Source organism: Apiospora aurea, assembly GCF_038362705.1.
Source record: "Apiospora aurea strain CBS 24483 chromosome Unknown utg000003l_segment0_segment0, whole genome shotgun sequence".
Classification (NCBI taxonomy): domain Eukaryota; kingdom Fungi; phylum Ascomycota; class Sordariomycetes; order Amphisphaeriales; family Apiosporaceae; genus Apiospora; species Apiospora aurea.
Window position 1 is genome coordinate 2,678,999 of NW_027117390.1, and position 22,827 is coordinate 2,701,825.

The following is a 22,827-nucleotide window of genomic DNA, read 5'->3' on the forward strand; positions in this document are numbered from 1 at the left end:
AAGAAAGCGACCCTGCGTCATCCATGCCACTTCTTTTCCTAGATGTGGCTAAAGCTGTGGAAAGCTCCAACTAAATTTCGTCCGCTAGCCGGCTACTGACAGAACTGCATGCTGCCTTCCGGTTAGTCAGTCCATTTTGTAGACATACACATCTGGCCATCCATGGGCGCACCTTTTTCTTCTCTCTTTGAGGCTTTATAGAGTTGTTATCTAATTATTGCTTTCTTCTCTACCTTTCGCTTCTAGACCTGTAATATTACAATCGGCCGATAGACTTGTTTTTCTCCGAGACAAGAAAGAAACATGCTGCGCAATGCGGCCAATGCTGCCAAGGGGGCGGCAAAGAAGGCTGTGACGGAGCTTTCGAATTATCCCAAACCCGGCGAGAAGCTCCATGGCTTCACTCTCGTGCGGACGAAACACGTTCCCGAGCTGGAACTGACCGCGCTGCATCTGCAGCACGACAAGACGGGCGCAGACTATCTACACATCGCCAGAGACGACTCCAACAATGTCTTCTCCATCGGCTTCAAGACGAATCCCCCGGATGACACGGGCGTGCCGCATATCCTCGAACATACGACTCTGTGCGGCAGCGAGAAGTATCCCATCCGAGATCCCTTCTTCAAGATGCTCCCGCGCACGCTGTCCAACTTCATGAACGCCATGACCGCCTCGGACCACACATACTACCCCTTTGCGACCACCAACGCCCAAGATTTCCAGAACCTCATGTCCGTCTACCTCGACTCGACACTACACCCGCTACTGAAGCAGACCGACTTCACACAAGAGGGCTGGCGCATCGGACCGGAGAACCCGCGCGTGGCCGAGAAGGAGGGCGAGGTAAAGCCCGAGGATAGCAAGCTCGTCTTCAAGGGCGTCGTCTACAACGAAATGAAGGGCCAGATGTCCGATGCCGGCTACTTGTACTACATTCGTTTCCAAGACGAGATGTTCCCGGCCATCAACAACTCTGGCGGCGACCCGCAGAAGATCACCGACCTGACGTACGAGCAGCTCAAGAGGTTCCATGCCGATCACTATCATCCCAGCAACGCCAAGGTCTTGACCTACGGAGATATGCCCCTGGCGGATCATCTGAAGGAAGTAGATGCCCGGCTATCCGTGTTTGAGCAGATCAAGGCGGACACCGAAAACAAGACACCCATTGATCTCAGCAGTGGTCCTAAGGAGGTCTCCGTCCTGGGTCCCATCGACCCGCTGGCCGATCAAGACAAGCAGTACAAAACCTCCATATCCTGGACGACGGGTGACACCGGAGATGTGGTGGAATCTTTCTCATTATCTATGCTGTCGAGTCTCCTGATGGACGGTTACGGTTCACCACTTTACAAGGGACTGATTGAGTCTGGATTGGGCACAGACTTTAGCCCTAATGCTGGCTACGACAGTCACGGACGGGTTGGCATTTGGTCTGTGGGACTTACGGGCGTTCAAAAGGAAAATGTGGCAAAGCTGAAGGACGAGGTCCAAAAGGTGTACGCTGAGGTTCGCCAAAACGGCTTTGAGAGATCCAAGATTGACGGATATCTGCATCAGCTGGAGCTCGCCCTGAAGCATAAAACCGCCAACTTCGGTCTTGGCATAGTGCAGCGTATCCAGTCCAAGTGGTTTACTGGCGTGGATCCATTCGATTCGCTTGCCTGGAACTCCATCATCGAGGCTTTCGAGGCCAACATGGCCAAGGGCAACTACCTCGAAGGCTTGCTGGAGAAATACTTCATGAACGACAACACTCTGACGTTCACTATGGCACCCTCTGAGTCCTACAGCAAAGATCTCGTAGTTGAAGAGGAAGAGCGCCTAGCCAACAAAATCAAGGAAGCGACTGCGCAAGCCGGAGGCGAGGCCGAGGTACACAAATACCTGGAGAAACGCGAGCTTGAGTTGCTCGCTGAGCAAGGAAAATCAAACACGGAGGACCTTAGCATACTGCCAACCGTCTACGTCAAAGACATCCCGCGGGAGAGGGAGCGCATCGAAGTGCGTGATGAAAAGGCTCATGGCACCTCCATACAATGGCGCGAGGCCCCCACCAACGGCCTGACCTACTTCCGAGCCATCAACACCTTCGAGGGCCTTCCCGATGAGCTTCGGGCTCTGCTGCCACTGTTCACGGATTCTATTATGAGACTTGGCACCAAGGATATGACCATGGAGCAGCTTGAGGACTTGATCAAGCTGAAGACGGGAGGAATCTCTGTTGGCTACTCCAGCACTGCGTCTCCTCATGATTTCCACCAAGCTACTGAGGGCATTGCTCTTCGTGGTATGGCGCTGGATCGCAATGTGCCGGAGATGTTCAATCTCCTGCAAAAGTTGATTCTCGAGACCAACTTTGACAGCCCCGAGGCAGCCAAGCAGATCAGGCAACTGCTCGAGGCCGCTTCTGACGGTGTTGTGAACGATATTGCTTCGTCCGGACATTCGTATGCCATGAGAGCCGCCGAGTCTGGCCTCACGCGGGAAGCTTGGTTGTCGGAACAGGTTTCTGGTTTAAGTCAGGTGAAGCTGATTACGAGCCTGGCTACACGCCCAAGCTCCGACAACTACGAGGACATTATTGGCAAGCTGAAGCAGATCCAGCAATTTGCATTGGCCGGCTCGAACATCCGCACCGCCTTGACCTGTGGCCCGGAAAGCGTCAGCGCTAACTCGAGCGCCCTGTCCAAGTTCATGTCGACTCGCCCATCATCTGCCGTCAACTTCGGAAAGTCCACCCCGCTGTCGGTGGGCCGCGACATCAAGGCTTTCTACCCCTTGCCTTATCAGGTCTACTACGGCAGCTTGGTGCTGCCGACGGTGTCGTACACGCACGCCGACGGCGCACCGCTCCAGATCCTGTCGCAGCTCTTGACGCACAAACACCTGCACCACGAGATCCGCGAAAAGGGTGGTGCCTACGGCGGCGGCGCATACATGAAAGGCCTGGACGGCGTCTTCGGCATGTACTCGTACCGCGACCCGAACCCGCAGAACACGCTGTCGATCATGCAGGGCGCGGGCCGCTGGGCCCTGGACAAGCAGTTCAAGGACCAGGACCTCGAGGAGGCCAAGATCTCCGTGTTTAAGAGCGTAGATGCCCCTCGCTCGGTCAACACGGAGGGCATGGATCGTTTCATGAGCGGCATCACCGAGGAGATGAAGCAGACGCGGCGCACGCAGATGCTCGACGTGACCAAGGACCAGGTGCGCGAGGTGGCGCAAAAGTATATCGTGGACGCGCTCGCGAAGAAGCAGGAGCGCATTGCGTTCCTGGGCGAGAAGAAGGACTGGGTCGATGGGGCCTGGAAGATTAACGAGATGAACGGTGTTGGCGCTTCCGAGTAAGAAGAGAAAGAAGAGGACCCGGTCACATCTTTCCTTTCTTTTCTCGAAATGTAACAACGCCATGAAGCCATGTACATGATGTATGATATTAGAACATATACCCACCTCCGAAATGTACGATATGTCTTGGCGGGGTGGTCGCCTGTTGGGAAGAAAGGCGTACCCGTCAAGGTCACGAGAACAGACCCAACAACAAGACACTGCGCTGACTGTGAGTGAGTGAGTGAACTGATACGTCTGGGTCATGCATCGTCGCCGACACCAAGCCAAACACCATGATGAAAATCAGCGTTCAGATACGATACGTCTCCCTGCTTTTGGTGCATCCCATTCGGGATCACCGAATATCCATAGCATTGAGATCACAAGAGCAACGCGAGAGCAAAGCCCCTTCTCCGAGTTAGTCTGTGCTTGGGTTAGTCTTCCGATTTGACAGTCGGGGGACAGACCCGGCCGGGCGTTACGGCTCGGCGAAGGCTCGTCCTTTCAGACCTGGAAGTTTTCCTTGACGGTAGGATTCCGGACTATAGTGCGAGTACATACAATACTTTTTCTTTTACTGTTGAATTGGGTGACTACGTTGGTAAGTAAGTGTGCAATGGTGGCCAATCGGCCTGGCATGCAGTATATAATGTGACAACCGGGGTAAACTCTCGTGCCGGATATCTGACAGATGCAGACAGCAGTTCCATATTTTGTCCGGGCCAAGGGAACACAACTGGAGGCATGCGTGCTATCCGGGTTACCTAGGATATCTATTCACTCAACAATTACCATGATAACTAGATATTCTATTTTTCTGGAGCCATTTATTATCCGTTGTTTCTCGACTCGATGCAAGCGACAGTTTAAGGAATGAATGGAACGCATCTTGTTAGCAGGTAAGCCATAATTATGGCACTAATTGCTCAAGTGACTGACACTGAACCGACCGCCTGACAGGTGGCGCGCACTTGCAGAGAAAGCTTTGTTCCCAGCAGCAGCCAGCCAGCAGCATTTGGGCGACCGGGAGAAAACGGGCGAATGGGATTAGCGGACTCGAGTACTCACCCAGAGTCGGCTCAAACGGTCTAACCCGACCGTGACAAGGGTCAGCTGCAAGCTTGCACGCGGACGATCTTGGTCGGATTGGCCAGCGTTTTTTTTTTCTTTGCGGCTAGAGGGAGCAGAAAAAACGGGCCCGTTTTACCTAGCACCAGCAACCAGAACCCCGGGCGTTGCAGCAGCTCGATTGACGTTGCGCTGGCCTGGCTAGGTATCTGGGCTCTGGGCACTGGGCTCTGGGCTCTGGGCTCTGGGGAAAAAGCAGGAGCCACAGGCCAAGCAGAGGATATAGGCCAAATTGAAATTGAAGCTACTCGCAACCTCTTATCGAATCCCAGCTACGAGATCTCCATCCCTCCGTCTCAACATCTTCCACGCCTCGCCCCCCTCCACACCAACGCAACATAATAAAGTCACTTTTCCACCCGAAAGTGATTTCTGGATCTCTGTCCTGGTAGACACCGCCAGCTCCTGCCCTCCCTCTCTTTTCCCCTCCACCCCCGAAATCCCTAAAAGATGCAGGCTATTTCGAGACAGCTTCGCGGCCCCGGTGCGGCTCTTCTGCGCCAGGCCGCCCGCCGCACATACAGCTCCGGCGCCTCGCCCTACTCCAAGACCATTGACAACCTGCGCATCAACGGCGACACCAAGGTCCTCTACCAGGGTTTCACCGGAAAGCAGGGAACGTACGTGCTGCTTGCTCCCTCCCGCCTGTGATGCGGCTTGCTGCTGCCAGCCATTGCGTGCTGCAGCTTCTTCACATCGCCCCTCAACCATTCTCAACAGCAGAAAGCTAACTTGAAGTTTCTTTTCTCTACAGTTTCCACGCCCAGCAGGCTATCGAATACGGTAAACATTAGCTCCCTTCGCCCGATTTGCTGCCCCAGCACATACGAGAGATATACATACACACGTACATACAGACGTCTAATACGATTTCGCAATCATACAGGTACCAAGGTTGTTGGAGGCACAAACCCCAAGAAGGCCGGCCAGGAGCATCTCGGTCTCCCCGTCTTTGGCAATGTTGGTGAGGCCGTCAAGCAGACTGGCGCCACTGCCACTGCCATCTTCGTCCCGTAAGCTCGCTCCAGGTCCCGAGAAAGGAAACAAGAAATCGGAAATAAGAAAGAAGGAGGAAACAAGATGTTGAAGACGTGGAAAAGAGGCTGACCTTTTGATCTTGCAGCCCCCCGCTGGCCGCTGCCGGTATCGAGGAGGCTATTGCTGCCGAGATTCCCCTCGTTGTGTGTATCACTGAGGGTATTCCCCAGCACGGTATGTGATTCTCTGCTCGACCCTTCCCAGCTTGGGAAACGATTGGACCACGGCTTTGCTGACTACGACATGCTACACACCAGACATGGTCCGGATAACGGACATGCTCAAGTCGCAGACCAAGACCCGCCTCGTGGGCCCCAACTGCCCCGGTATCATCGCCCCCGGCCAGTGCAAGATCGGCATCATGCCCGGCTTCATCCACAAGCGCGGCCGCATCGGTATCGTCTCCCGCTCCGGCACCTTGACCTACGAGGCCGTCAACCAGACCACCCAGGAGGGCCTGGGCCAGTCCCTCGTCGTCGGTATCGGTGGTGACCCCTTCTCCGGCACCAACTTCATCGACTGCCTGAACGTCTTCCTCAAGGACGAGGAGACGGACGGTATCATCATGATCGGCGAGATTGGTGGCGCTGCTGAGGAGGACGCCGCCGACTTCCTCAAGGCCAACAACATCGGAGGTGCCGACGGCAAGGGCAAGCCCGTCGTCAGCTTCATCGCCGGTATCTCCGCTCCCCCTGGCCGCCGCATGGGTCACGCCGGTGCCATCGTCTCCGGCGGCAAGGGTGGTGCCGACAGCAAGATCAAGGCCCTGGAGGCTGCCGGTGTCATTGTCGAGCGCAGCCCCGCTGGCTTGGGCCGTGCCATGCGCGGCGAGTTCGTCCGCCGCGACTTGCTGTAAATTGGTTGACTAAAGGGAAACTCTTTCGTATATTGAATACCCTAATGTTTTGAAACCGAAACTCCTGTACGTTTTTGGTATGGTGGATGGAAGAGGCATTGGTTTCGGGTGACGAGGACGAGACCTTTAGTGGTCAGGCGCTTTGAAGGATAAGATAGAGCAACATCATCACGGGGGAGCATTACTCCCCCAATCATGTTTCCTATCAAAGTGTGAACTCACTCTATCATAGACGAAGGAGAAAGAAAGGCCACGGTGGCTTTGCATGTACCCTATCTGCTTGTATTTTGACTGTCCCCATTGCGAACCCAAATTCCCCGTTTAAGCCTCGTGTGTAGGATATCTGAGTTGGTACAATCTCGAATATTCGAAGCTTGGTATACGTGAAGTGAGTGAAGGACCCAAAGGGAATCGCTGTGAGTTGATGGGACTGGGATGGGCTTTTAGTGCCTTACTGTCTTCAATCAGCAGAGAGCTCTCAGATCAGTGTTGTTTCTGTATCAGTCAGAAGTTTGAATGACGTGCGTACGCCTATGGGATGGATAGTCTCTTGGCCCCCTAATGATATCATAAATAGCCCCTCAGGGCTTCAGGGGTCGAGATGCTCGGCGTTCTTCAAGGCACTGACTTGATGCCATGTCTCGACTCTTGTATGTACCTAATGAATCTGATGTATGTCTAATGTTTTGGCTTCTTCGCGATATCTCCCTATCTGGCTGGGTTCCAGACTTTCGTCCCCCCATATTTTCGGCGCAACCCCCTTTTTAGACTCCGTAGCCAGCCTGGCTCCGTACGCCGACCTGCTCGGTTATCTACATACCTTCCCAAGTAGAGGCGCAAGCCTACCAATAAGTACCTGGCAATGCAGCTCACATGCTACCTGTACATCCTTATAAGTCCTAGTAGGGCTTCCGATTTCCACGACGCAAACGAAGAGCGGTAGAAAGTCCGGGATGGTGTAGCTGGCAAGCACGGCGTTTGGTGACACTTGGTGTCTCCCCCACCAAGCCTCTTCGGAGGGCAAACGCAGACCCTGGGTTCGAGTCCCAGGTCCGGAACTGATTTTTTGCTCCTTTTTTTCTTTTTCTTTCCCGCCTTCTATGTGTATGTACATTTCAAATTCATATTCCTGGTCTACAGTTTCCCTTTTCGTCCTCTTTTTTTCCCTCTCTCTTCTTCTTTTCTCCTTTCTCTCCTATCATGGTGGACGGGATAGAAGGCTGGGCGCTCTCGATGTTTTTACCTGTTACATATCTTCTTCACTTGCCCCCTCCTACGTGTTCCAATCAAGCACTTGGCACCGACATCATACATATATATCTCTTGTGGTTGAGCTTAGGACTCGCGAAGGGGAGGTGGTGGTCTAACCAGGTGAAGCAAGCAAGTAGGGTACGATATCATCTAGAGGACATCTACCCACATTATTATCTCAACAGACCGCACGCTACATATGATACCAGAGATGAATAGAAAGCGTAAGATACGTCGCGATGGCAACTGGCACATGATGTCGCTAGCAGCTCTGCCAGGGTAACTTGCACATACATCCAGTGTTCCGAGAGACCATGACACCATTTATGTTATGGAGGACATATGCCACCCTTTAGTTCATCGTACAGTGCACATCGTCAAAGCCAGATTCGCCAGCCGACATGGTCGACCATGTCGAGAAGGTAAACACGAAGCACAGTGCACAACTCAGAATCACACCAGCAGCATCAAAAAGGAAGAGAAGCAGAAGCGTTTCATCATCAAATCAGATTCATAGCAATCAATGTCTCTATCTTGCCTAGTATACAAGGTGGCTAAGGTGCATTTAGAGAAAAAGCAGCAAAATGCCATGATCCATTAGCGCCCAAAACTCCAGCCAGCAAGGTAGGCAGGCAAGCAAGTAGGATTGATCAAGGGTATCATCCATATCCCGCGCCCGCCGTCCGCAAACAACAAAGATGCGGCATCAAGGGAGAAAAGCGATCGTAATTACACGCTTCGTCGGTTTCTATTCATCATCCCCCATAGTCTCCATTTCCAGAGAAGCGCAACCGTCAATTAGATGGTATCGCCTAGCCTGAGCTACTTAAGCTCCGGCTCGTAACAACCACCGGCAATGACCAGGTTCATCCGGGTGAAGACGACCTTCTTGACCGGCGTGCGCTTGGTCGGGAAGGCGCTGATCTGGTCCGGGGTGATGGTAACCTCCTTCCCCTTCTTCTTGCCCGTGCCTCCGGACGCACCCGCGCCACTACCGCTTCCTTGGGCGTTGGAGCCGGAGGCCTTGTTGCTGGACTCGGCTCCCCCATTGGCAGCATTGGCAACTCCATCCACGCCGTCGGTCTGGGCGGCGGCCTTGATACCCTCGGGCGGCATCTCGACATCCCAGACCCGGACAGTGTTATCGTGTCCACCGGAGACCAGCACGTTGCTCTCCACGCTGAAGCTCATGGACCATATACCACCGCGACCATGGCCACGGCAACGCTTAATGCGGACGGCCTTCTCGATATCCCACAAAAAGATGTTGCCACCAATGTCTGCAGAGGCCAGGATCTTGCCGTTGGGAGAACACTCGAGGCAGGAGATGTACTCGGCATGGCCCGTCAGGACGCGAACACACTTGCCGTCGTTTACCGACCACATCCGGATAGACTTGTCAGACTCGTCGGAAGCCGAGAACACGTAGGCGCCGTTCGGGTGCCAGGTAAGCGTAGAGATGGATGTATCGTGGCCTACAAGGAGGCGCTGGGCCGAGGCGTGATCCTGCGACCAGACGCGGACCGTCTTGTCCCAACCGCCGCTGGCAAAATAGTGGCCGTGAGGACCCCACGAAAGGCTCATGACGGGACCATCGTGACCGCGGTAGATGCAGAGGCAGGACCAGACCTCGAGGGACCAGAGACGGATCTGGCCATCGGCGGAGCAAGAGATAAGCAGCTTCGAGTTGGTCTCGGGCTTGGGACCGTCGCCCTCGTAAATGTTGCGATCGAGGTTGGCAATAGCATCGGAGAATGCAACACTGTAGACGGGACCAGAGTGGCCGATGAGCTTGCGGTTGTTGACCTTGAGGTCCTTCTCGGTGGGCAGGGTGGACGTCAAAGGCTTGCCGTCCATTGACCAAACGCGAATGTAAGAATCGGTGGTGCCGACTGCAACCAACTCTTGGTCTTTGGAGAAGTCCATCGACGAGACACTGCACGGATCGTTAGCAAACTGCATCTTGTCACGGGTCATCAACATGGTTACCTACTTTCCAAGTGTGTTGTGGAGGGTGTACATGCATACGGAGACACTAGGTCCGACACCGCCAGTACGACCCTCGATACGGAATCGATCGCGGTTCTCTCGGACCTTCTGAACTTCCATGACAACGTCTCGTGCTCGTGAAGGGGGGTAAGGGATGTCGGTGCGCTGGGGTGAGTCTGCCGATTCCTTCTTGATAGGATGCAAAAGGTTGAACTCATCCACCAGTGTTGAAGTTCCATCACGCGGCGGGTTGATCTTGTCTTCCTCCTCAAGCTCAGACAAAACGTCAGTTCGTAGCTCGGCATCCATAGGCAACGGGCCAAGCTTCAGAGCGGCCTTGTTGTTAAGGATGTCGCGGTTCGAGACGCCCGTCTTTGTTCCTGCTCCAGGGATGCCTTCTTGGGCGTCGACGTCATCAAGCTCCATGTTTCTGGCGCGGCGGTAAATGGCCTCGAAGCTGAACGGTTCGATGGGCCCACGGGAAACAGCATCGATCTTGCAGTAGTTGTTGAGTAGAAATCGAAGACAGGCGCCGCCCTGCTCCTCATCCTTCTCCAGGAAGGTCATCAAAGTACCGACGACGAACTTGTTAAGCGGGATGTTGTACTTGTTCTCTCGATACAGCTTGGCCATGGCGTTCTCCTTGACGTGGGCAGGGAGCGTGATGAGCTGGAGGCTCTTGACCTCATCGCGGTGGACATTCTCGAAGCGTTCATGGAGTTTCTCCATGAACTCCTTGGCCTCCCCGAGATCGTTGCCCTCGACCAGTTCGAGATAGGAGTAGACGAAGATAGGCCACAGGATCTTGCCAAGCTCGAACTACGCCAGAGGTTAGTCAAAAACGTCGGTGCGACATGGGGAGCTTGCATACCTTGTAGAGATCAAGTGAGTTCTCCACCCACTTCTCGAGGTGGGTGTAGGCGCGCATGTACTTCTTGGGACCCATCTCGTCGTTGTTCTTCAGCGGCCGTCCACTGGGGTCGACGTTCTGTACCTCTTTGCGGAAGACGGCCTCTGTATGGGTGTATCCTCTCTTAAGGAGATAATCTGTGACCTCTTGGGGACTTAGTTTACCAATCTCATAATAAACGTGCTCTGATCGTCCCCTGCCAGCAGGCAGGGGCTCAGGATAAGGTGGTATAAGGGTATTCATCATGGGAGATTGACGACGAGGGGATCCCCAACGAGGGAGATAAGAGGGAGGATGTCTGATGCGGCGACCTCTTCTCCTCGAGGGTGTTTTCCAAACGGGTGACCCCATGACGACGTTTGACCAACAGTGAGGGGACGATGAGGGGAAATACAATGCGATTCAAAGAAGTACTTGGCGAGAAACAAACATGAACAATGCAATGCGGGTTATCATGACACTGTTTGGATGGGGATGCATGGATGATGTGAGTGCATCGAGGTGGGATGTTGGGATGTGGGGATCGGCGACAGGCAGGTAAAGAGGGCGCATTTCAAGTTCAGATGCAGGCGCACTTACGATTTGATTTAGATTATTGTTGTTCGATGCAGGCGCAGAGGAGTTGGTGTTCCCAGCAGCTGCAGTGGTTGAAGCAGGCGCATTTGCTGTAACGCCTGGAGTGGTGGTGGCAGGCTGCTGTGGTGTGAAGTTGGCACCAGTGTTGGGACCTGCTCCAGCTCCAGCGCCAGCGCCAGCACCTGCAGCACCCGAAGGTGCATTATTGGAAGACGACATGGCCGGATGTGAGGTTGTAGCGATGAGTGGTGAAAGAAAGTTATCGTTGATGAGTCGCCGGTGATATGCTCGCCGATCCTATCTTATATATAGGACGATATACCGATTTGCGATTCAAGGTTCGCCTTCGACCCAGCAGAGCTTGACGTCAAGCCACTCATGAACCACCCTTCATTCCGGCAGCGCGACGCACGACTACCAGGAGACCGATTGCCGGATGACAATAAAGCGGCGGCGGCGGCGGTTGATACGTGGTTCGGCGATCAGGGGAATGAGATGGATCACAAAGGTGCTCGGCAATGGCACTTGTGGTTGATGAGGCTGAAATGAACTTGCATTGACGCGACGCGCTAAGCCAAAGGGCAAAATTGGCGACAGTGCTAGGCACTTAAGCACTTAGCCTTCTAGGAGGTATTCAGGTACCGCCGATCGCTAAGCTTCCCCCACCTTCAGCCACAGCCAGCTATCTCCGCTAGCCGTGTCCTGTGGGGAAGAATGCGTCCATCCCTCCATTGATTCCAAGCCCCAAGGCTCCAGGGTACAGGGACCTCGACCTCACTTTGCGACGGGGACCTTCTACGTAATTGTGTGCATTCACCAGCTTCATTCACCAGCACAACTTTCTACTCTACCCATGGTTCCTCCTACTTGAAACTCCAGCCTGAGCCTGACGGGATTGGAGTCCACGATACGCTCAATTTCCTTCTCCTCCCGCTCCTCTTCATCGCCAATCAACTCCAGGAAATCGTCGCATTGATCGGGTGACTTGGTCAGCCGCCGTCGCGAACATGAACCCCTCCCCAAGAAACTGCTGGAGGCGAAGAGCCCTTCGTACCTTTTACCAAGGGCGAGCGCATGCAGCAATTGGCCGACATCGATCGGGTACGTTTTTTGTCCTTGAACTTCTTTCTCAGCTACCCGTCCACCCACTAATCGCTGCGATTGAGCCACAGAGCATCGTGAGCTTGTTACCGACCGTCGCCCAAGCACTGCGGAGCATCAGCAAGAACGACACGACGACCGAGGCCGACACGCGCATGATGAGCAACGACGACGACAGCAAAGACGTCACCGTGTTCAAGGAGTCCATGGACCAGTTCGTCCGCACCCTGCGCTCCGTCGACGTTCGGATCAAGCGCCAAATCGGCGGCATGGAGGAAGAGGGCATAGTGAACCTCAGCGGCGCCGACAAGTCCGGCGAACAAAAGAGCAAGTCCCTGCAGCCGGATGGTCACGGTCGGATCGGCGGCGTCGACGCCGGCTGGCTCAACAGCCGCAGCAACAAGGTCGAGCGCGACATGGAGACGGAGATCTGGGGAGAGATTGAGTCGTTGGCCGCACTATTGGCCGAGGGCCGGAGCGGCGTCAAGAACGAAGGAGACGAAGATACCCAAATGACCTCGTAGTTCAGCCCCCGAAGGCAGAAGAAATTTCTCGCCAGCAAGTCCATTATGCGACTTGCCCTCACCTCGAGTGGCTTTCTCCTGTTCACTCATTATAAGCGAGTGGGATGGCGATCTAAGGCCTGACAAACCTAGCTATGATTCGTTCCTCAATGGAGACACTGGTAAAGTAAGATACCACATGTAATGACACAGCTACCAGTCCGCCAGATTGAAGGCTACGTGGCTTCTCGAGAAGACGTATTCTGCCATCGAATGTTACATGTTTGCAATTGTGGGTGGATTACTGATTGGAGCAGACGAAACCTCGGGAGATGTGAAAAAGGCAATCTATATGGGTTTCTTATCGAATCTCTTAACCGGATGTACCAAGCCTGTCAAAGGGGTTGACAAATGTGTCTGTGGGTGTCTGTTTCGAGGCTGCGAGGCTGATCAGGGCCAAGGCATCCTCTCTGGAAGGCGGCCAACTGCTTGTCTAAGCAGAGAAATTTCTACTTTCGAAGTGAATTTCGGCTTGCTTTAAATTTGATATCGGTGTCCCCTCAAAGACTGTACGCGTCGAGCAACCCCTGCCATCCTCGTCATGCCCCAGAACCAAAAAGTGTCGTGGTAGAAGGGTGGACCTGCGCAAAGCTCATAGGAAAAACGGATGCGTTAAGTTTTAAACGTCGAAGACGAAGAAGCATCAGCTAAAGCGGATTATATTCATAGCTATACATATTCGCATCTTCCTCGATAATTTGCTCCACCTCAAGTGACAACTCTCCTTTCGTGGGAAACGTCTCTTGTGCATGCTTTTTGCATCAGGAACATACATCGGTCATCGACCAACCGAACCGGCAAAGTATCACTCCGGATCCTAGCCCGAAACAAACATCGCTGAATGGGAATAGATAGCTTGTCAAGTGCCCTGGCTGGGAAATCACCTGCGGCGCGAGTCGGAGTTTGACTGATGGCTTGCCAGGTCGTGAAGACGAGTGCGTGTGTGACTACTTTTTCGAGCCATCTTTGACGCCCGAGTTGATGGTATTATCTTCACTGCTGTTCTCGGTCCCCCCAGTTGCCGTCTCGCTATCGTCACCCTCGTCACCTGGAACCCCCAATTCGTCTTCTACCTCCTGATGAGAATCCCGAGTTCGCCAAACCGACTCCAGTTCTAACAGGTATGTCGGGTCCATGGATTTGAGAGGGTCCTGATAACGGAACCTGGCGAGCCGCTCCTCTGCCCGGCAGACCAGGCGCTGCAATTCGTCAGGCAGCCACTTCAGGAGTAAACCACTGGTGCCCTCGTCGTAATGATACTGGCTTTGTCGACAGAGATCGCGGATGTATTCCCAGTCGACGTCCCAGAACGACTCCTCGCAACTCCCTTCATCGGTACCTCCGCCTTCTTCGTCGGGGTATGGATCGCAGTTCTCGAGGATCTATAGGATCAGGAGACGGCTACAACGGGTGTCCTTGATATTTTGGGGAGTATCCAGATGAGATCGTCAAAGTCTTTGCGTATGCCATCGACTTGGGCCCTATGTAGATTAAAAACAAAAGGAAAGATTGGTTATACTGAAGATTCATGCAAGCTTCGGCGGTTTGGGTGGGGGAGATGACCATGGTGAAGATGCCAGCTACATACTTCACGTCGGATACAGATCGAGAGCCAGGTGTGTTGTATGTAGAACATCCCGTTGAATTCATGAACCAAAGCAGTCAGCTTTCGGACGCCACCGAATCGATAATCAATGGATTGAAACTCAAGATCTGCTCTGGTTAGGCACTGGGTAAGTCGTTTCTTCTGCGCGTTGGTCCAAGGCCGAGGACCCGGCGTGTCAGACATGCTGGGCAACGGTTCAAGCTTTGCTGCTTGATTTGGCGCGAGGTAGATATAACTGTGTATCCTCATCTAAATTCTTGTCGGGGATAGGCTTTGTAAGGGCTCGAGTATGGGTTGTGTAAAAAAGGGAATATAAGAGCAGCCTTGGTTCTGGGCAGTGATTTTATGACCGAAAGAAATGCCCTTACTGAGGCATAAACTCGAGGCCCTGGCTGGGCAACCTGACTGAGTAATTGGGACACAGGCAACAAATCTGAGGAGCATCTTTAACTGCTGTGAGCCTGAGGACCATATTAAATTTCTAGATTTTAGATGATTGGATTATAACAATAAACCATGATGCCATGAGATACCAGGAAGATGCTTCAACTGCAAACATTGGCCAGTATGGCGTTAATGCTTAAACAACTCCCTTGTCGGTTTATACAAAGGGTGAGTTTCACTGGAGGAGCAACACCCTCGCTTTGAAAATAGATTGGCTCACTAACCAGGTAGTTTGACAGTATGAATAGGCAGGTTCAACATAAGCATTGGCTGAGATCATACGTGGATCTTTACAAATGTGAAGTTGTGAACTGCTGAGACGCCCGAGTGATCAACGAATGATCAACGGGCCACTGGAGCAGATTCACCATTCGAGCTGGCAATGCTAAGCCAGAATCCCACTACACAAGTCTCCAAGGCCAAAATAACTACTAGGTGATATTCCAGAGCCGGGAAGCGCTAGTCAGCCAGTATTTGTTCCACTCCTCTCTCATGTTGGTCACTGGACGGTTGCACTTTGTGTTATTACCATTTTTATCACCCCATCATGCGTTTCTATAGCTCACTGAGGTTGCATACTGTCCCCTCATATTTGTTATGTGAATTTGGCAGTCCTGATTCTGGCAACATAAAATAATACCAAATAATGGAGTGCGTATGCGTGTTCTTTTGTGTGTTGTTGTGAAGTGAGAAGAGCCAAATACATTTCAATGATTGTTATAATCCATGTATGTCATCACTAAAATCATTGATGTCTAGCTAGGGGTGATCGTCATGTATAGAGAAGTCCCAAAGGCCATGGATACAATGAGTACGTGGAACTCGGTGCTATCTATTCTCATTAACAGTGGGGTGAGTGATCCCGTCTTCCTAGGCGCGTAGGCTGATGTGCATGTCGCTATTCCGCAAGTAGGTACGGCAAATAATGTCCCGTTACCAGAAATGTTGGTCCAGACCTCCAGTGCAAACATGTGAATGGATCCATCGTCAGCTGCTGTCAAGCAGTAGCCGAGAGCCTGGCTCGAACCTGGGACCGGCCCCGACCTATTCACAGGCGGAGGGGGACAAAAATTGGGCGAACTTGCTGGCTGGATGAACCGTCGTCGATTCATCCATCCGGCCAGCTCGCCCGGGTGATCTTATAAGACATTGAAATCAGACCTTACTAGAGCTTATAACACTGCCTTTCGAGCCGGGCTAAACTTCGGCAAACACGGCACTGAATGGCAGAAGCCGGAATGAGACTCGAACGCAGGACCGGGAGGAGGCAAAAAGATGAACTGGCCGACTGGATGAACCGTCACCGATTCATCCACGTCGCCAATCCTCCTGAGTCATCTGTAAGATACCGACACCAGACCTTATTAGAGCCTATAACACTTCCTTCGAGCCGGGCCAAACTTCGGTAAACACGGCAGTGAACGTTAGGAGCCGGAACGAGATTCGAACGCAGGACCGGGGTGAAGCAAAAAGATGAACTGAATAGTTGGATGGACGAACCGTTTTCGAATCGCCCATCCAACCAGCCAGCTGGAGGGTATCACATAGGATGATGAAAACAAGACTTATCCGTACTCATAGCAACGACATCATAAGGGGTAAACTTCGGCATTTCAGAGTCACAGGTAGTCGGTCTCTTGTCATCAATGTCTCAGCAACGCAAGAAAACCTTTGTGGCCATATTCGGCAAATATCTTCTGAATGAGTTTCCTCTCCATATGCCATGCCATAAACATGAGTCCATTACGTATCACCTTTGATAGAATTCATAATCCGGCAGGGTGGTGTAGCCTTTTACTTCCACGGCCCTTGTCCACAACTCGACCTGACGGCATTTACTTGAGAACTTGGTGAACAATCTGCTTTTCAACCCATATACTGGAACATTCGGATCTCGAAGTCGCTACCTCCTGTATGAGGCTCAAGAAGTTACCCCCAAATGATGAGAAAATTTAGCATACTATCGAACCTACCCCTAACCCACGATTCTTAGTCGGCCCCAACGAGTCTAGCAGGAAGCAAAACTGAAAAGAAACAGAAAGAGTTATGATGGATCAACCGACCTCCTGATATCCTGGGAACTCGTCAACCGGCATAGACATTTGGGAAACCGGCTCTGACTCCAGCTGCCCTTCGTGTTGTATACAGTGTTCCCTCAGGCTATTCAGTGTTCGCACCCCCTATTCGAAGATACCCACGCCAATGTCGGTCACTTTTCATTCAAAGCTTCAAAACTTCCACTTCCATCTCAACAGATATATATACCCAATCGCGGCCATTACGGGTTCGCTTTGGCCACAGGGGATATTTTTCCAACGAAATTCGGGGAGCGTATGTGTAGCACCGCTCTTCAAGCAGAAGCAGTTTGTGTGGTAATGAAGCAACATGCAAAAGGGCATAGATATTCCAGCTATTCAGTCACCACATTGATAGACTGATGCATACATAGTCTTTTGTTGGAGTACAATTAATTGTACCTTGCGGGTGCACTCATCTCTGTCCGTCTTCGTCTTTGTCGTAATTCGCCCCCTGGCCGGTCTACACTGGAAAAGGGGTCGGTGCACCACGTGACGTGGTTTGACACAGCCATTGATGGAAGAGGGCTATATAATTTCGCCCGAGCCGCCCACACAGCCCACTAGATTCCAAGAGTCGGTGCGTGCCCGAGGATGAGTCATACGGGCAAGGGCAAAGCCGAGCTAGACGTATTCGCTATTATCCTTATGAATTTGGGGGAGTCTCTTCTCCTTGTTCTCCAAGCTAGGTTCCTTCTCGAAGCAAATGTTGATGGTCCAAGCCCCCCAATCTTGGTGGGGGCTGGAAGCCTAGAACGTGGGCTTCTGAGATTTGGGTTTGTCCAGGGCTTGGGGAGCAGCACTTTTTGCCGACAGCTCAAGCAGCATAGCAAGTACGAACCAAACCGAAGATATGAAGCAGATCTGTATCGATGCGAGCCGCGGTAGTAAAGTGAGTATCCCAAGTCAAATATAGTAGTCGTCGCGATCCAGCCACTGTGGCCTGGAAGTGGCCGGGAGGTTATCCGCCTAGCGGGGTGGATTAGTGGGAAATGTTTAATAATCCCGATTCCCTGACGAGCTTGCGATGGGCGACCATCGTTGTTCTGGTGTAGCCGTGTGTAGCTCAGCTCTCCCGTCACGCCGCCGTCCGTCATACCACCAGGAAGAGGGTTTATTGACAGCGCGGTGCGTTTTCTGAGTTTTGGCATCTGGAACGTAGTTGCCGCACTTTTAGCATATGCAAAACATCATTCCCGAGCATCTTGACTCGCTCGCGGCGATAGCAGCTCGGACGCGCGGTTCATCAGAGTGAGAGCTGAGGGTTTTGCTACCGCATGTAGCTAGAATGTTAGGGTAGAGGCTGGTAGCAGGTTATGCACTCCAGGTGTTCGTTCGCTCTTGGGACGTTGGGCACAAACAAGGCCGGGAAACCCATGGAGGCACAGGACACGGTCCCAAAACACCATTGAAACTACCAGCCGCTCTCCGGCCGCATAGACGAAGCTGTAAGTGGTAGTGTCAAGGTTACTTTGATGCGAGTAGTGCCCAATGGATACGGGTGCCAGAGCTACCAGAGCCTGCATTGTGATGGTCCCTGTATCTGTTGGGCGTTACACACACATGAGGTTACAGCTGAGATCCAAGCTGGTGGTGTGCTAGTTTGGCCGGAGATAAAACCCGGTAGTCCGCGGGCTGTGACCCGTGTCACAAGCCTCACCCGCTGTTCTGACAGAGAGAGCAAAGCTGCGATCGCAATAAAACCTGACCGCTTTTCGGGAGATGAATTGAATCATGTTCTGGTTCTTGGGCCTTCTCGTTCCCCATCATCGGATAAATCATCTGCAGTAGCCTCATCGGCGGGGACACCGGATATAGCAGCTGAGGAAGGTTAGTGGTTAGTTGAACAGGGAAAGAGAGGCGAGAAGATGGCAAAGCAGGCCAGGCATAAAGTGCGCGTGGTTTTTTTTTTTTTCTTTTTTTTTTTTTTTTGCTCGGATCTAAGACACGCAGGATCCTGTCAGGCATCAGAGTGAGACAGGTTTTGTGAGGTTGATCCGAGTTAGTAGCACACAGCCAGCCGGCCGGCCGGCCAGCCAGAAAACTCCCGAGATTGAAGATGGAAAAGGGTAGACACGCTGGCGGGATGCAGTGATGTATGCTGCGCCTCCTGTCCTGCAGGCTGCAGGTGCATCAATAACAGACCCTACATATCTGGATATAGGAGAGACACGCAGAAGAAGCCGGGCAATGAATCACAAGTTGCGGTCAGGTTCACAGCCAAGGTGATTCGTCGCAACATTCATCCAGAATATTGGGGCTAGAACCCAGATCGAGAGATGAGAGATGCCGAGGGCTTGTACGTCGCCTGTGGTTGGACAAGACGGAGCGGGCGTGTCGTGTCTTTTTCTTGACGGGCCTGGATGCGCGCGAATACCCGATGTCAGTCAGTCGGGATGGGGTTTTTGGGTTCTTGGATGGAGTGAAGGGAAACGGACGTGGTGGTGGGGGCATGGCCCAACCCAGACGGAATTTGAATTTGAAGGTGGTGAGGCCTGCCGACCTGCAGCTCTTCCAACCTGCTAACCTAGCCTAGCAGGGGCCTGGACATGGACGGCTCTCAGTGGGATCGGGACACGACATTGCGCATCGGGAAATCGCTCACTGGCTGCACGCTGGTCTTCCCAATAGTTCCCCTGACAGCAGGCCAAGGATTGTTGCATTCGGCCAGATCATTTCAGTCACGGATCCAGCCATGATAAATAAGCAGAAATCAAGTTACAACCACCAGTCTTTCTTTAGGTACGCGCTAGAGGCTGAGGCAGTCCACTACAGAAGGCCAAAGCAAAGCAAAGCAAAGCAAAGCAAAGCAAACCCCGGCCCCTGTGTACCATGGACGATTCTATTTTCCCCGCCATCTGTGGGAGGAGGAGGAAAAAAAAAAAAAAACTCATAGTGAGCGAGTGAGGTAAGAGGGGGAGAGGGCACCAGTCCAGACCTCAGTCTCAGCTGAGGGAGGACAAGACTCCAAACAATCACAAATTGCTTTACTGTCGCGCCATTTCCTCAATCCAGTCACAAGTTGCATCTCGTAGAACCCGTAGCGACGACAGTGAACAACGTCTGCCTGTCACGCATTAGTTTTGTCGGACGGTACGTACAAGTCTCCATGTCATCAAGCCTGAGATGTTTCCAAGTTGGAGTCCCAACGTCATCACATGCCCCAGAACTTTTCGCCCGCCCATCTTTTTTCCTGTCGCCCCACTACCGAGAAAGCGGCAAGGTCGAGTTTTTTGATATTTTTATTTTCTGTCGCCGAGTTTCCCACCCACTTTTCGATGCAACCCGCGCTTCAACCCACCAGCGAGAAAAAAAGACCACTAAATCCAAAGGCAGCTAGCTAGGACAAGGGCGACGACGAAACGAACCAGGCCTTCCCACTCACTATTATTTGGTCTTTTGGGAATTTTATTCTTAAATCCCTCTCCTTCCCTTTTTCCCGCTCCCACTCGCACCCCCTCTCCATCTTCCACCACCTCGGTATTCAACAACCCCCCTCCAACCAGACCAGAACAAGCGAGCACGTCTCTGTTGCCTCGTTTATGCAAGTCATCCTGACCATCCACCGCCGCTAGAAAACGTCCGAGACTCTTGTCCCGCGGACTCGCCTCCGACTGCCTTTGGTCTTCACAAAGGCAACTCCGCGACTACGGCTTCCTCGGCCGTCAACTTCATCTCAGATCAAGATTTCAGCCTGCGAAAGACCTTCCACATCATCAACTCCCGCCCACCTCCTCCGCCTGCTGAAGTTTCTTGAGCAAGCAAACCTGCCGCTTTCGTTCGACTTCCCTCCGAACCCGAACCCCTCGTACCACCCCAACCGCCAGCTGCCGCATAGGACGAGTTCTGCGGTTCTTCCTCTTGTAGAGGAAGAGTCGAGGAGGCCTCGTCAGATCGCTTCGGGATCAGAAAGCTACCGTTTTCGACCCCCTTAACATTCAGAGATACCCCGTGGTTCTCAATTTTTATATACAACACTGTCTTGTGTCTCTTTGTGTATCTCTGTCCTAGAGGTACATACATCTGCCGGGATAGTTCACCAACCACCCAGAGTTACCTCTGAAGTCCACATCCGAACCCAGAAACGACTCCTCTCCCGCCCAATCGCACCATCCTGAAATCAAGGGATATGGTTATGGCAACAGCTACCATTGAGCAATTTGCACCGGTTACGTTTAATCTAAACAATAACCATACATTGACTCAGGTCAAGAAGGATTTCTTTCTTGACAATCATCAGAATGGCGCTGTTCTAGGCAAACACCTGATCGGCGATGCTCTTCGACGCCGCGTCGAGAGCATCGACCACGAATCATGCGAGCCCGGAGATGAGGATACCTTCTTTGTGGGCGATCTTGGCGAGGTCTATCGCCAACACATGCGATGGAAGAAGAATCTTCCTCGCGTCAAGCCTTTCTACGCGGTCAAATGCAACCCCGACCCCCAGGTTCTCCAGCTTCTTGCTGCACTGGGAACTGGATTTGACTGCGCCTCCAAGGCCGAAATCGAGCAAGTCTTGAACATGGGCGTGGATGCCGAGCGCATCATCTACGCACAGCCCTGCAAGACCAACTCGTATGTCCGCTACGTCGCCACCAAGGGCGTCAAGCAGATGACTTTCGACAACGCCGATGAGTTGCGCAAGATTGCTAAGCTCTACCCCGAGGCCGAGCTCTTTCTCCGCATCCTGACCGACGACTCGTCCAGTCTTTGCCGCCTCAGCCTCAAGTTCGGCGCTTCCCTGGACGACACTGAAAACCTTTTGTCGCTTGCCAAGGATCTTGGTCTCAATGTCGTGGGAGTCAGCTTCCATGTCGGATCGGGCGCTTCCGACCCTCTTTGCTTCCTCAAGGCTGTCCAGGATGCCGACACCGTTTTCAAGCAGGCCTATGCTCATGGCTTTGACCTGAAGACGCTGGATGTTGGTGGCGGCTTCAGTGGCGACAGCTTCGAAGCCATGGCTACTGTCCTCCGAGGGGCCCTCGACGAGTACTTCCCTCCCTCGATCAACATCATCGCAGAGCCCGGTCGCTACTACGTCTCCTCGGCCTTCACCCTTGCCTGCAACATCATTGCTCGTCGCACCATCCACGACCCCGCCACTGGCGAATCCAGCTACATGGCTTACGTCAACGATGGCCTTTACGGCAACTTCAGCAGCATCATGTTCGACCACCAGCAGCCAATTGCCAAGGTCCTGAGCGCCGGCCAGAAGATCTTGTTTGATTCGCCTACGGCCGAGGGCCTTCCGGCCGGAATTGGCGGTGGCATCGAGTACTCCATCTGGGGCCCTACCTGCGATGGTATCGACCGCATCACCGAGAGCATTCGCTTTGATCACGAGCTCGATGTCGGTGACTGGTTCTACTTCGAGGACATGGGCGCATACACCAAGTGCTCTGCCACTAAGTTCAATGGCTTCTCCGATGCCCACGATGTCGTCTACGTTTGCAGCGAGCCCGGCGCTCGTGCCGTCCTTGGGTTGTAATCGACTACTTACTACATGGTTATGCAGGTAGTGGGCGGTTCTTATCTTTGTCGAGTGTTTTCAATTATGTTTTAGAGCTGCAACGACTGTTGATGCATCATCTATCGATCTTGCACCATATAGAAGTATGTTCTTCCACTTATATATCAACCAAAAAATCAGACAGCACAAAATAGATATTAGTCTGGACATATTTCGCGTTGCCCACTTGTTGAAATTGCCTGCTACCCATATGACTGCTTGTACTCCGACTTATCCTTCATCATCTTTGCCAATTAATCCAGCAGCTTTACTGCTGCAGACCTGACCTCAACTTGCCTTCGCACCAAATTGGTCTATCTTGACAGCAGCAAGTCCGCGTTTAATAATCAATTGATACTTTAGGTATACTCACTACACTATGACTGATCTTCAGTTGGGTGGTCTGACATCACCGCATCTGGGGACAGTAAGCACATTTCCCACA

At 52.6% G+C, this 22,827-nt stretch overlaps 7 protein-coding genes across 7 annotated transcripts; 4 read left to right on the forward strand and 3 right to left on the reverse strand.

Moving 5' to 3' along the window:
- Positions 1 to 303: 303 nt before the first annotated feature.
- PG986_004689 (peptidase M16C associated) lies at positions 304 to 3,354 on the forward strand (the record flags this gene model as incomplete). The annotated part of the gene is made up of 1 exon (XM_066840911.1): positions 304 to 3,354. One exon carries the CDS (start codon positions 304 to 306, stop codon positions 3,352 to 3,354), a length of 3,051 nt encoding a protein of 1,016 aa, XP_066703538.1.
- Positions 3,355 to 4,914: 1,560 nt separating this feature from the next.
- On the forward strand, positions 4,915 to 6,358 carry PG986_004690 (Succinyl-CoA ligase subunit alpha; the record flags this gene model as incomplete). The annotated part of the gene is made up of 5 exons (XM_066840912.1): positions 4,915 to 5,084; positions 5,219 to 5,247; positions 5,351 to 5,477; positions 5,588 to 5,676; positions 5,760 to 6,358. The coding sequence occupies 5 exons, from the start codon at positions 4,915 to 4,917 to the stop codon at positions 6,356 to 6,358; spliced, it is 1,014 nt and encodes a 337-aa protein (XP_066703539.1).
- Positions 6,359 to 8,431: 2,073 nt separating this feature from the next.
- On the reverse strand, positions 8,432 to 10,751 carry PG986_004691 (transcription initiation factor TFIID subunit 6; the record flags this gene model as incomplete). The annotated part of the gene is made up of 3 exons (XM_066840913.1): positions 8,432 to 9,545; positions 9,603 to 10,417; positions 10,470 to 10,751. 3 exons carry the CDS (start codon positions 10,749 to 10,751, stop codon positions 8,432 to 8,434), a joined length of 2,211 nt encoding a protein of 736 aa, XP_066703540.1.
- A 159-nt stretch (positions 10,752 to 10,910) lies between these two features.
- PG986_004692 (uncharacterized protein) lies at positions 10,911 to 11,303 on the reverse strand (the record flags this gene model as incomplete). Its single annotated transcript, XM_066840914.1, has 1 exon — positions 10,911 to 11,303. One exon carries the CDS (start codon positions 11,301 to 11,303, stop codon positions 10,911 to 10,913), a length of 393 nt encoding a protein of 130 aa, XP_066703541.1.
- An 855-nt stretch (positions 11,304 to 12,158) lies between these two features.
- On the forward strand, positions 12,159 to 12,709 carry PG986_004693 (uncharacterized protein; the record flags this gene model as incomplete). Its single annotated transcript, XM_066840915.1, has 2 exons — positions 12,159 to 12,185; positions 12,257 to 12,709. The coding sequence occupies 2 exons, from the start codon at positions 12,159 to 12,161 to the stop codon at positions 12,707 to 12,709; spliced, it is 480 nt and encodes a 159-aa protein (XP_066703542.1).
- Positions 12,710 to 13,695: 986 nt separating this feature from the next.
- Positions 13,696 to 14,384, reverse strand: PG986_004694 (uncharacterized protein; the record flags this gene model as incomplete). Its single annotated transcript, XM_066840916.1, has 2 exons — positions 13,696 to 14,130; positions 14,337 to 14,384. The coding sequence occupies 2 exons, from the start codon at positions 14,382 to 14,384 to the stop codon at positions 13,696 to 13,698; spliced, it is 483 nt and encodes a 160-aa protein (XP_066703543.1).
- A 6,618-nt stretch (positions 14,385 to 21,002) lies between these two features.
- Positions 21,003 to 22,361, forward strand: PG986_004695 (ornithine decarboxylase; the record flags this gene model as incomplete). The annotated part of the gene is made up of 1 exon (XM_066840917.1): positions 21,003 to 22,361. The coding sequence occupies one exon, from the start codon at positions 21,003 to 21,005 to the stop codon at positions 22,359 to 22,361; it is 1,359 nt and encodes a 452-aa protein (XP_066703544.1).
- Positions 22,362 to 22,827: the final 466 nt, after the last annotated feature.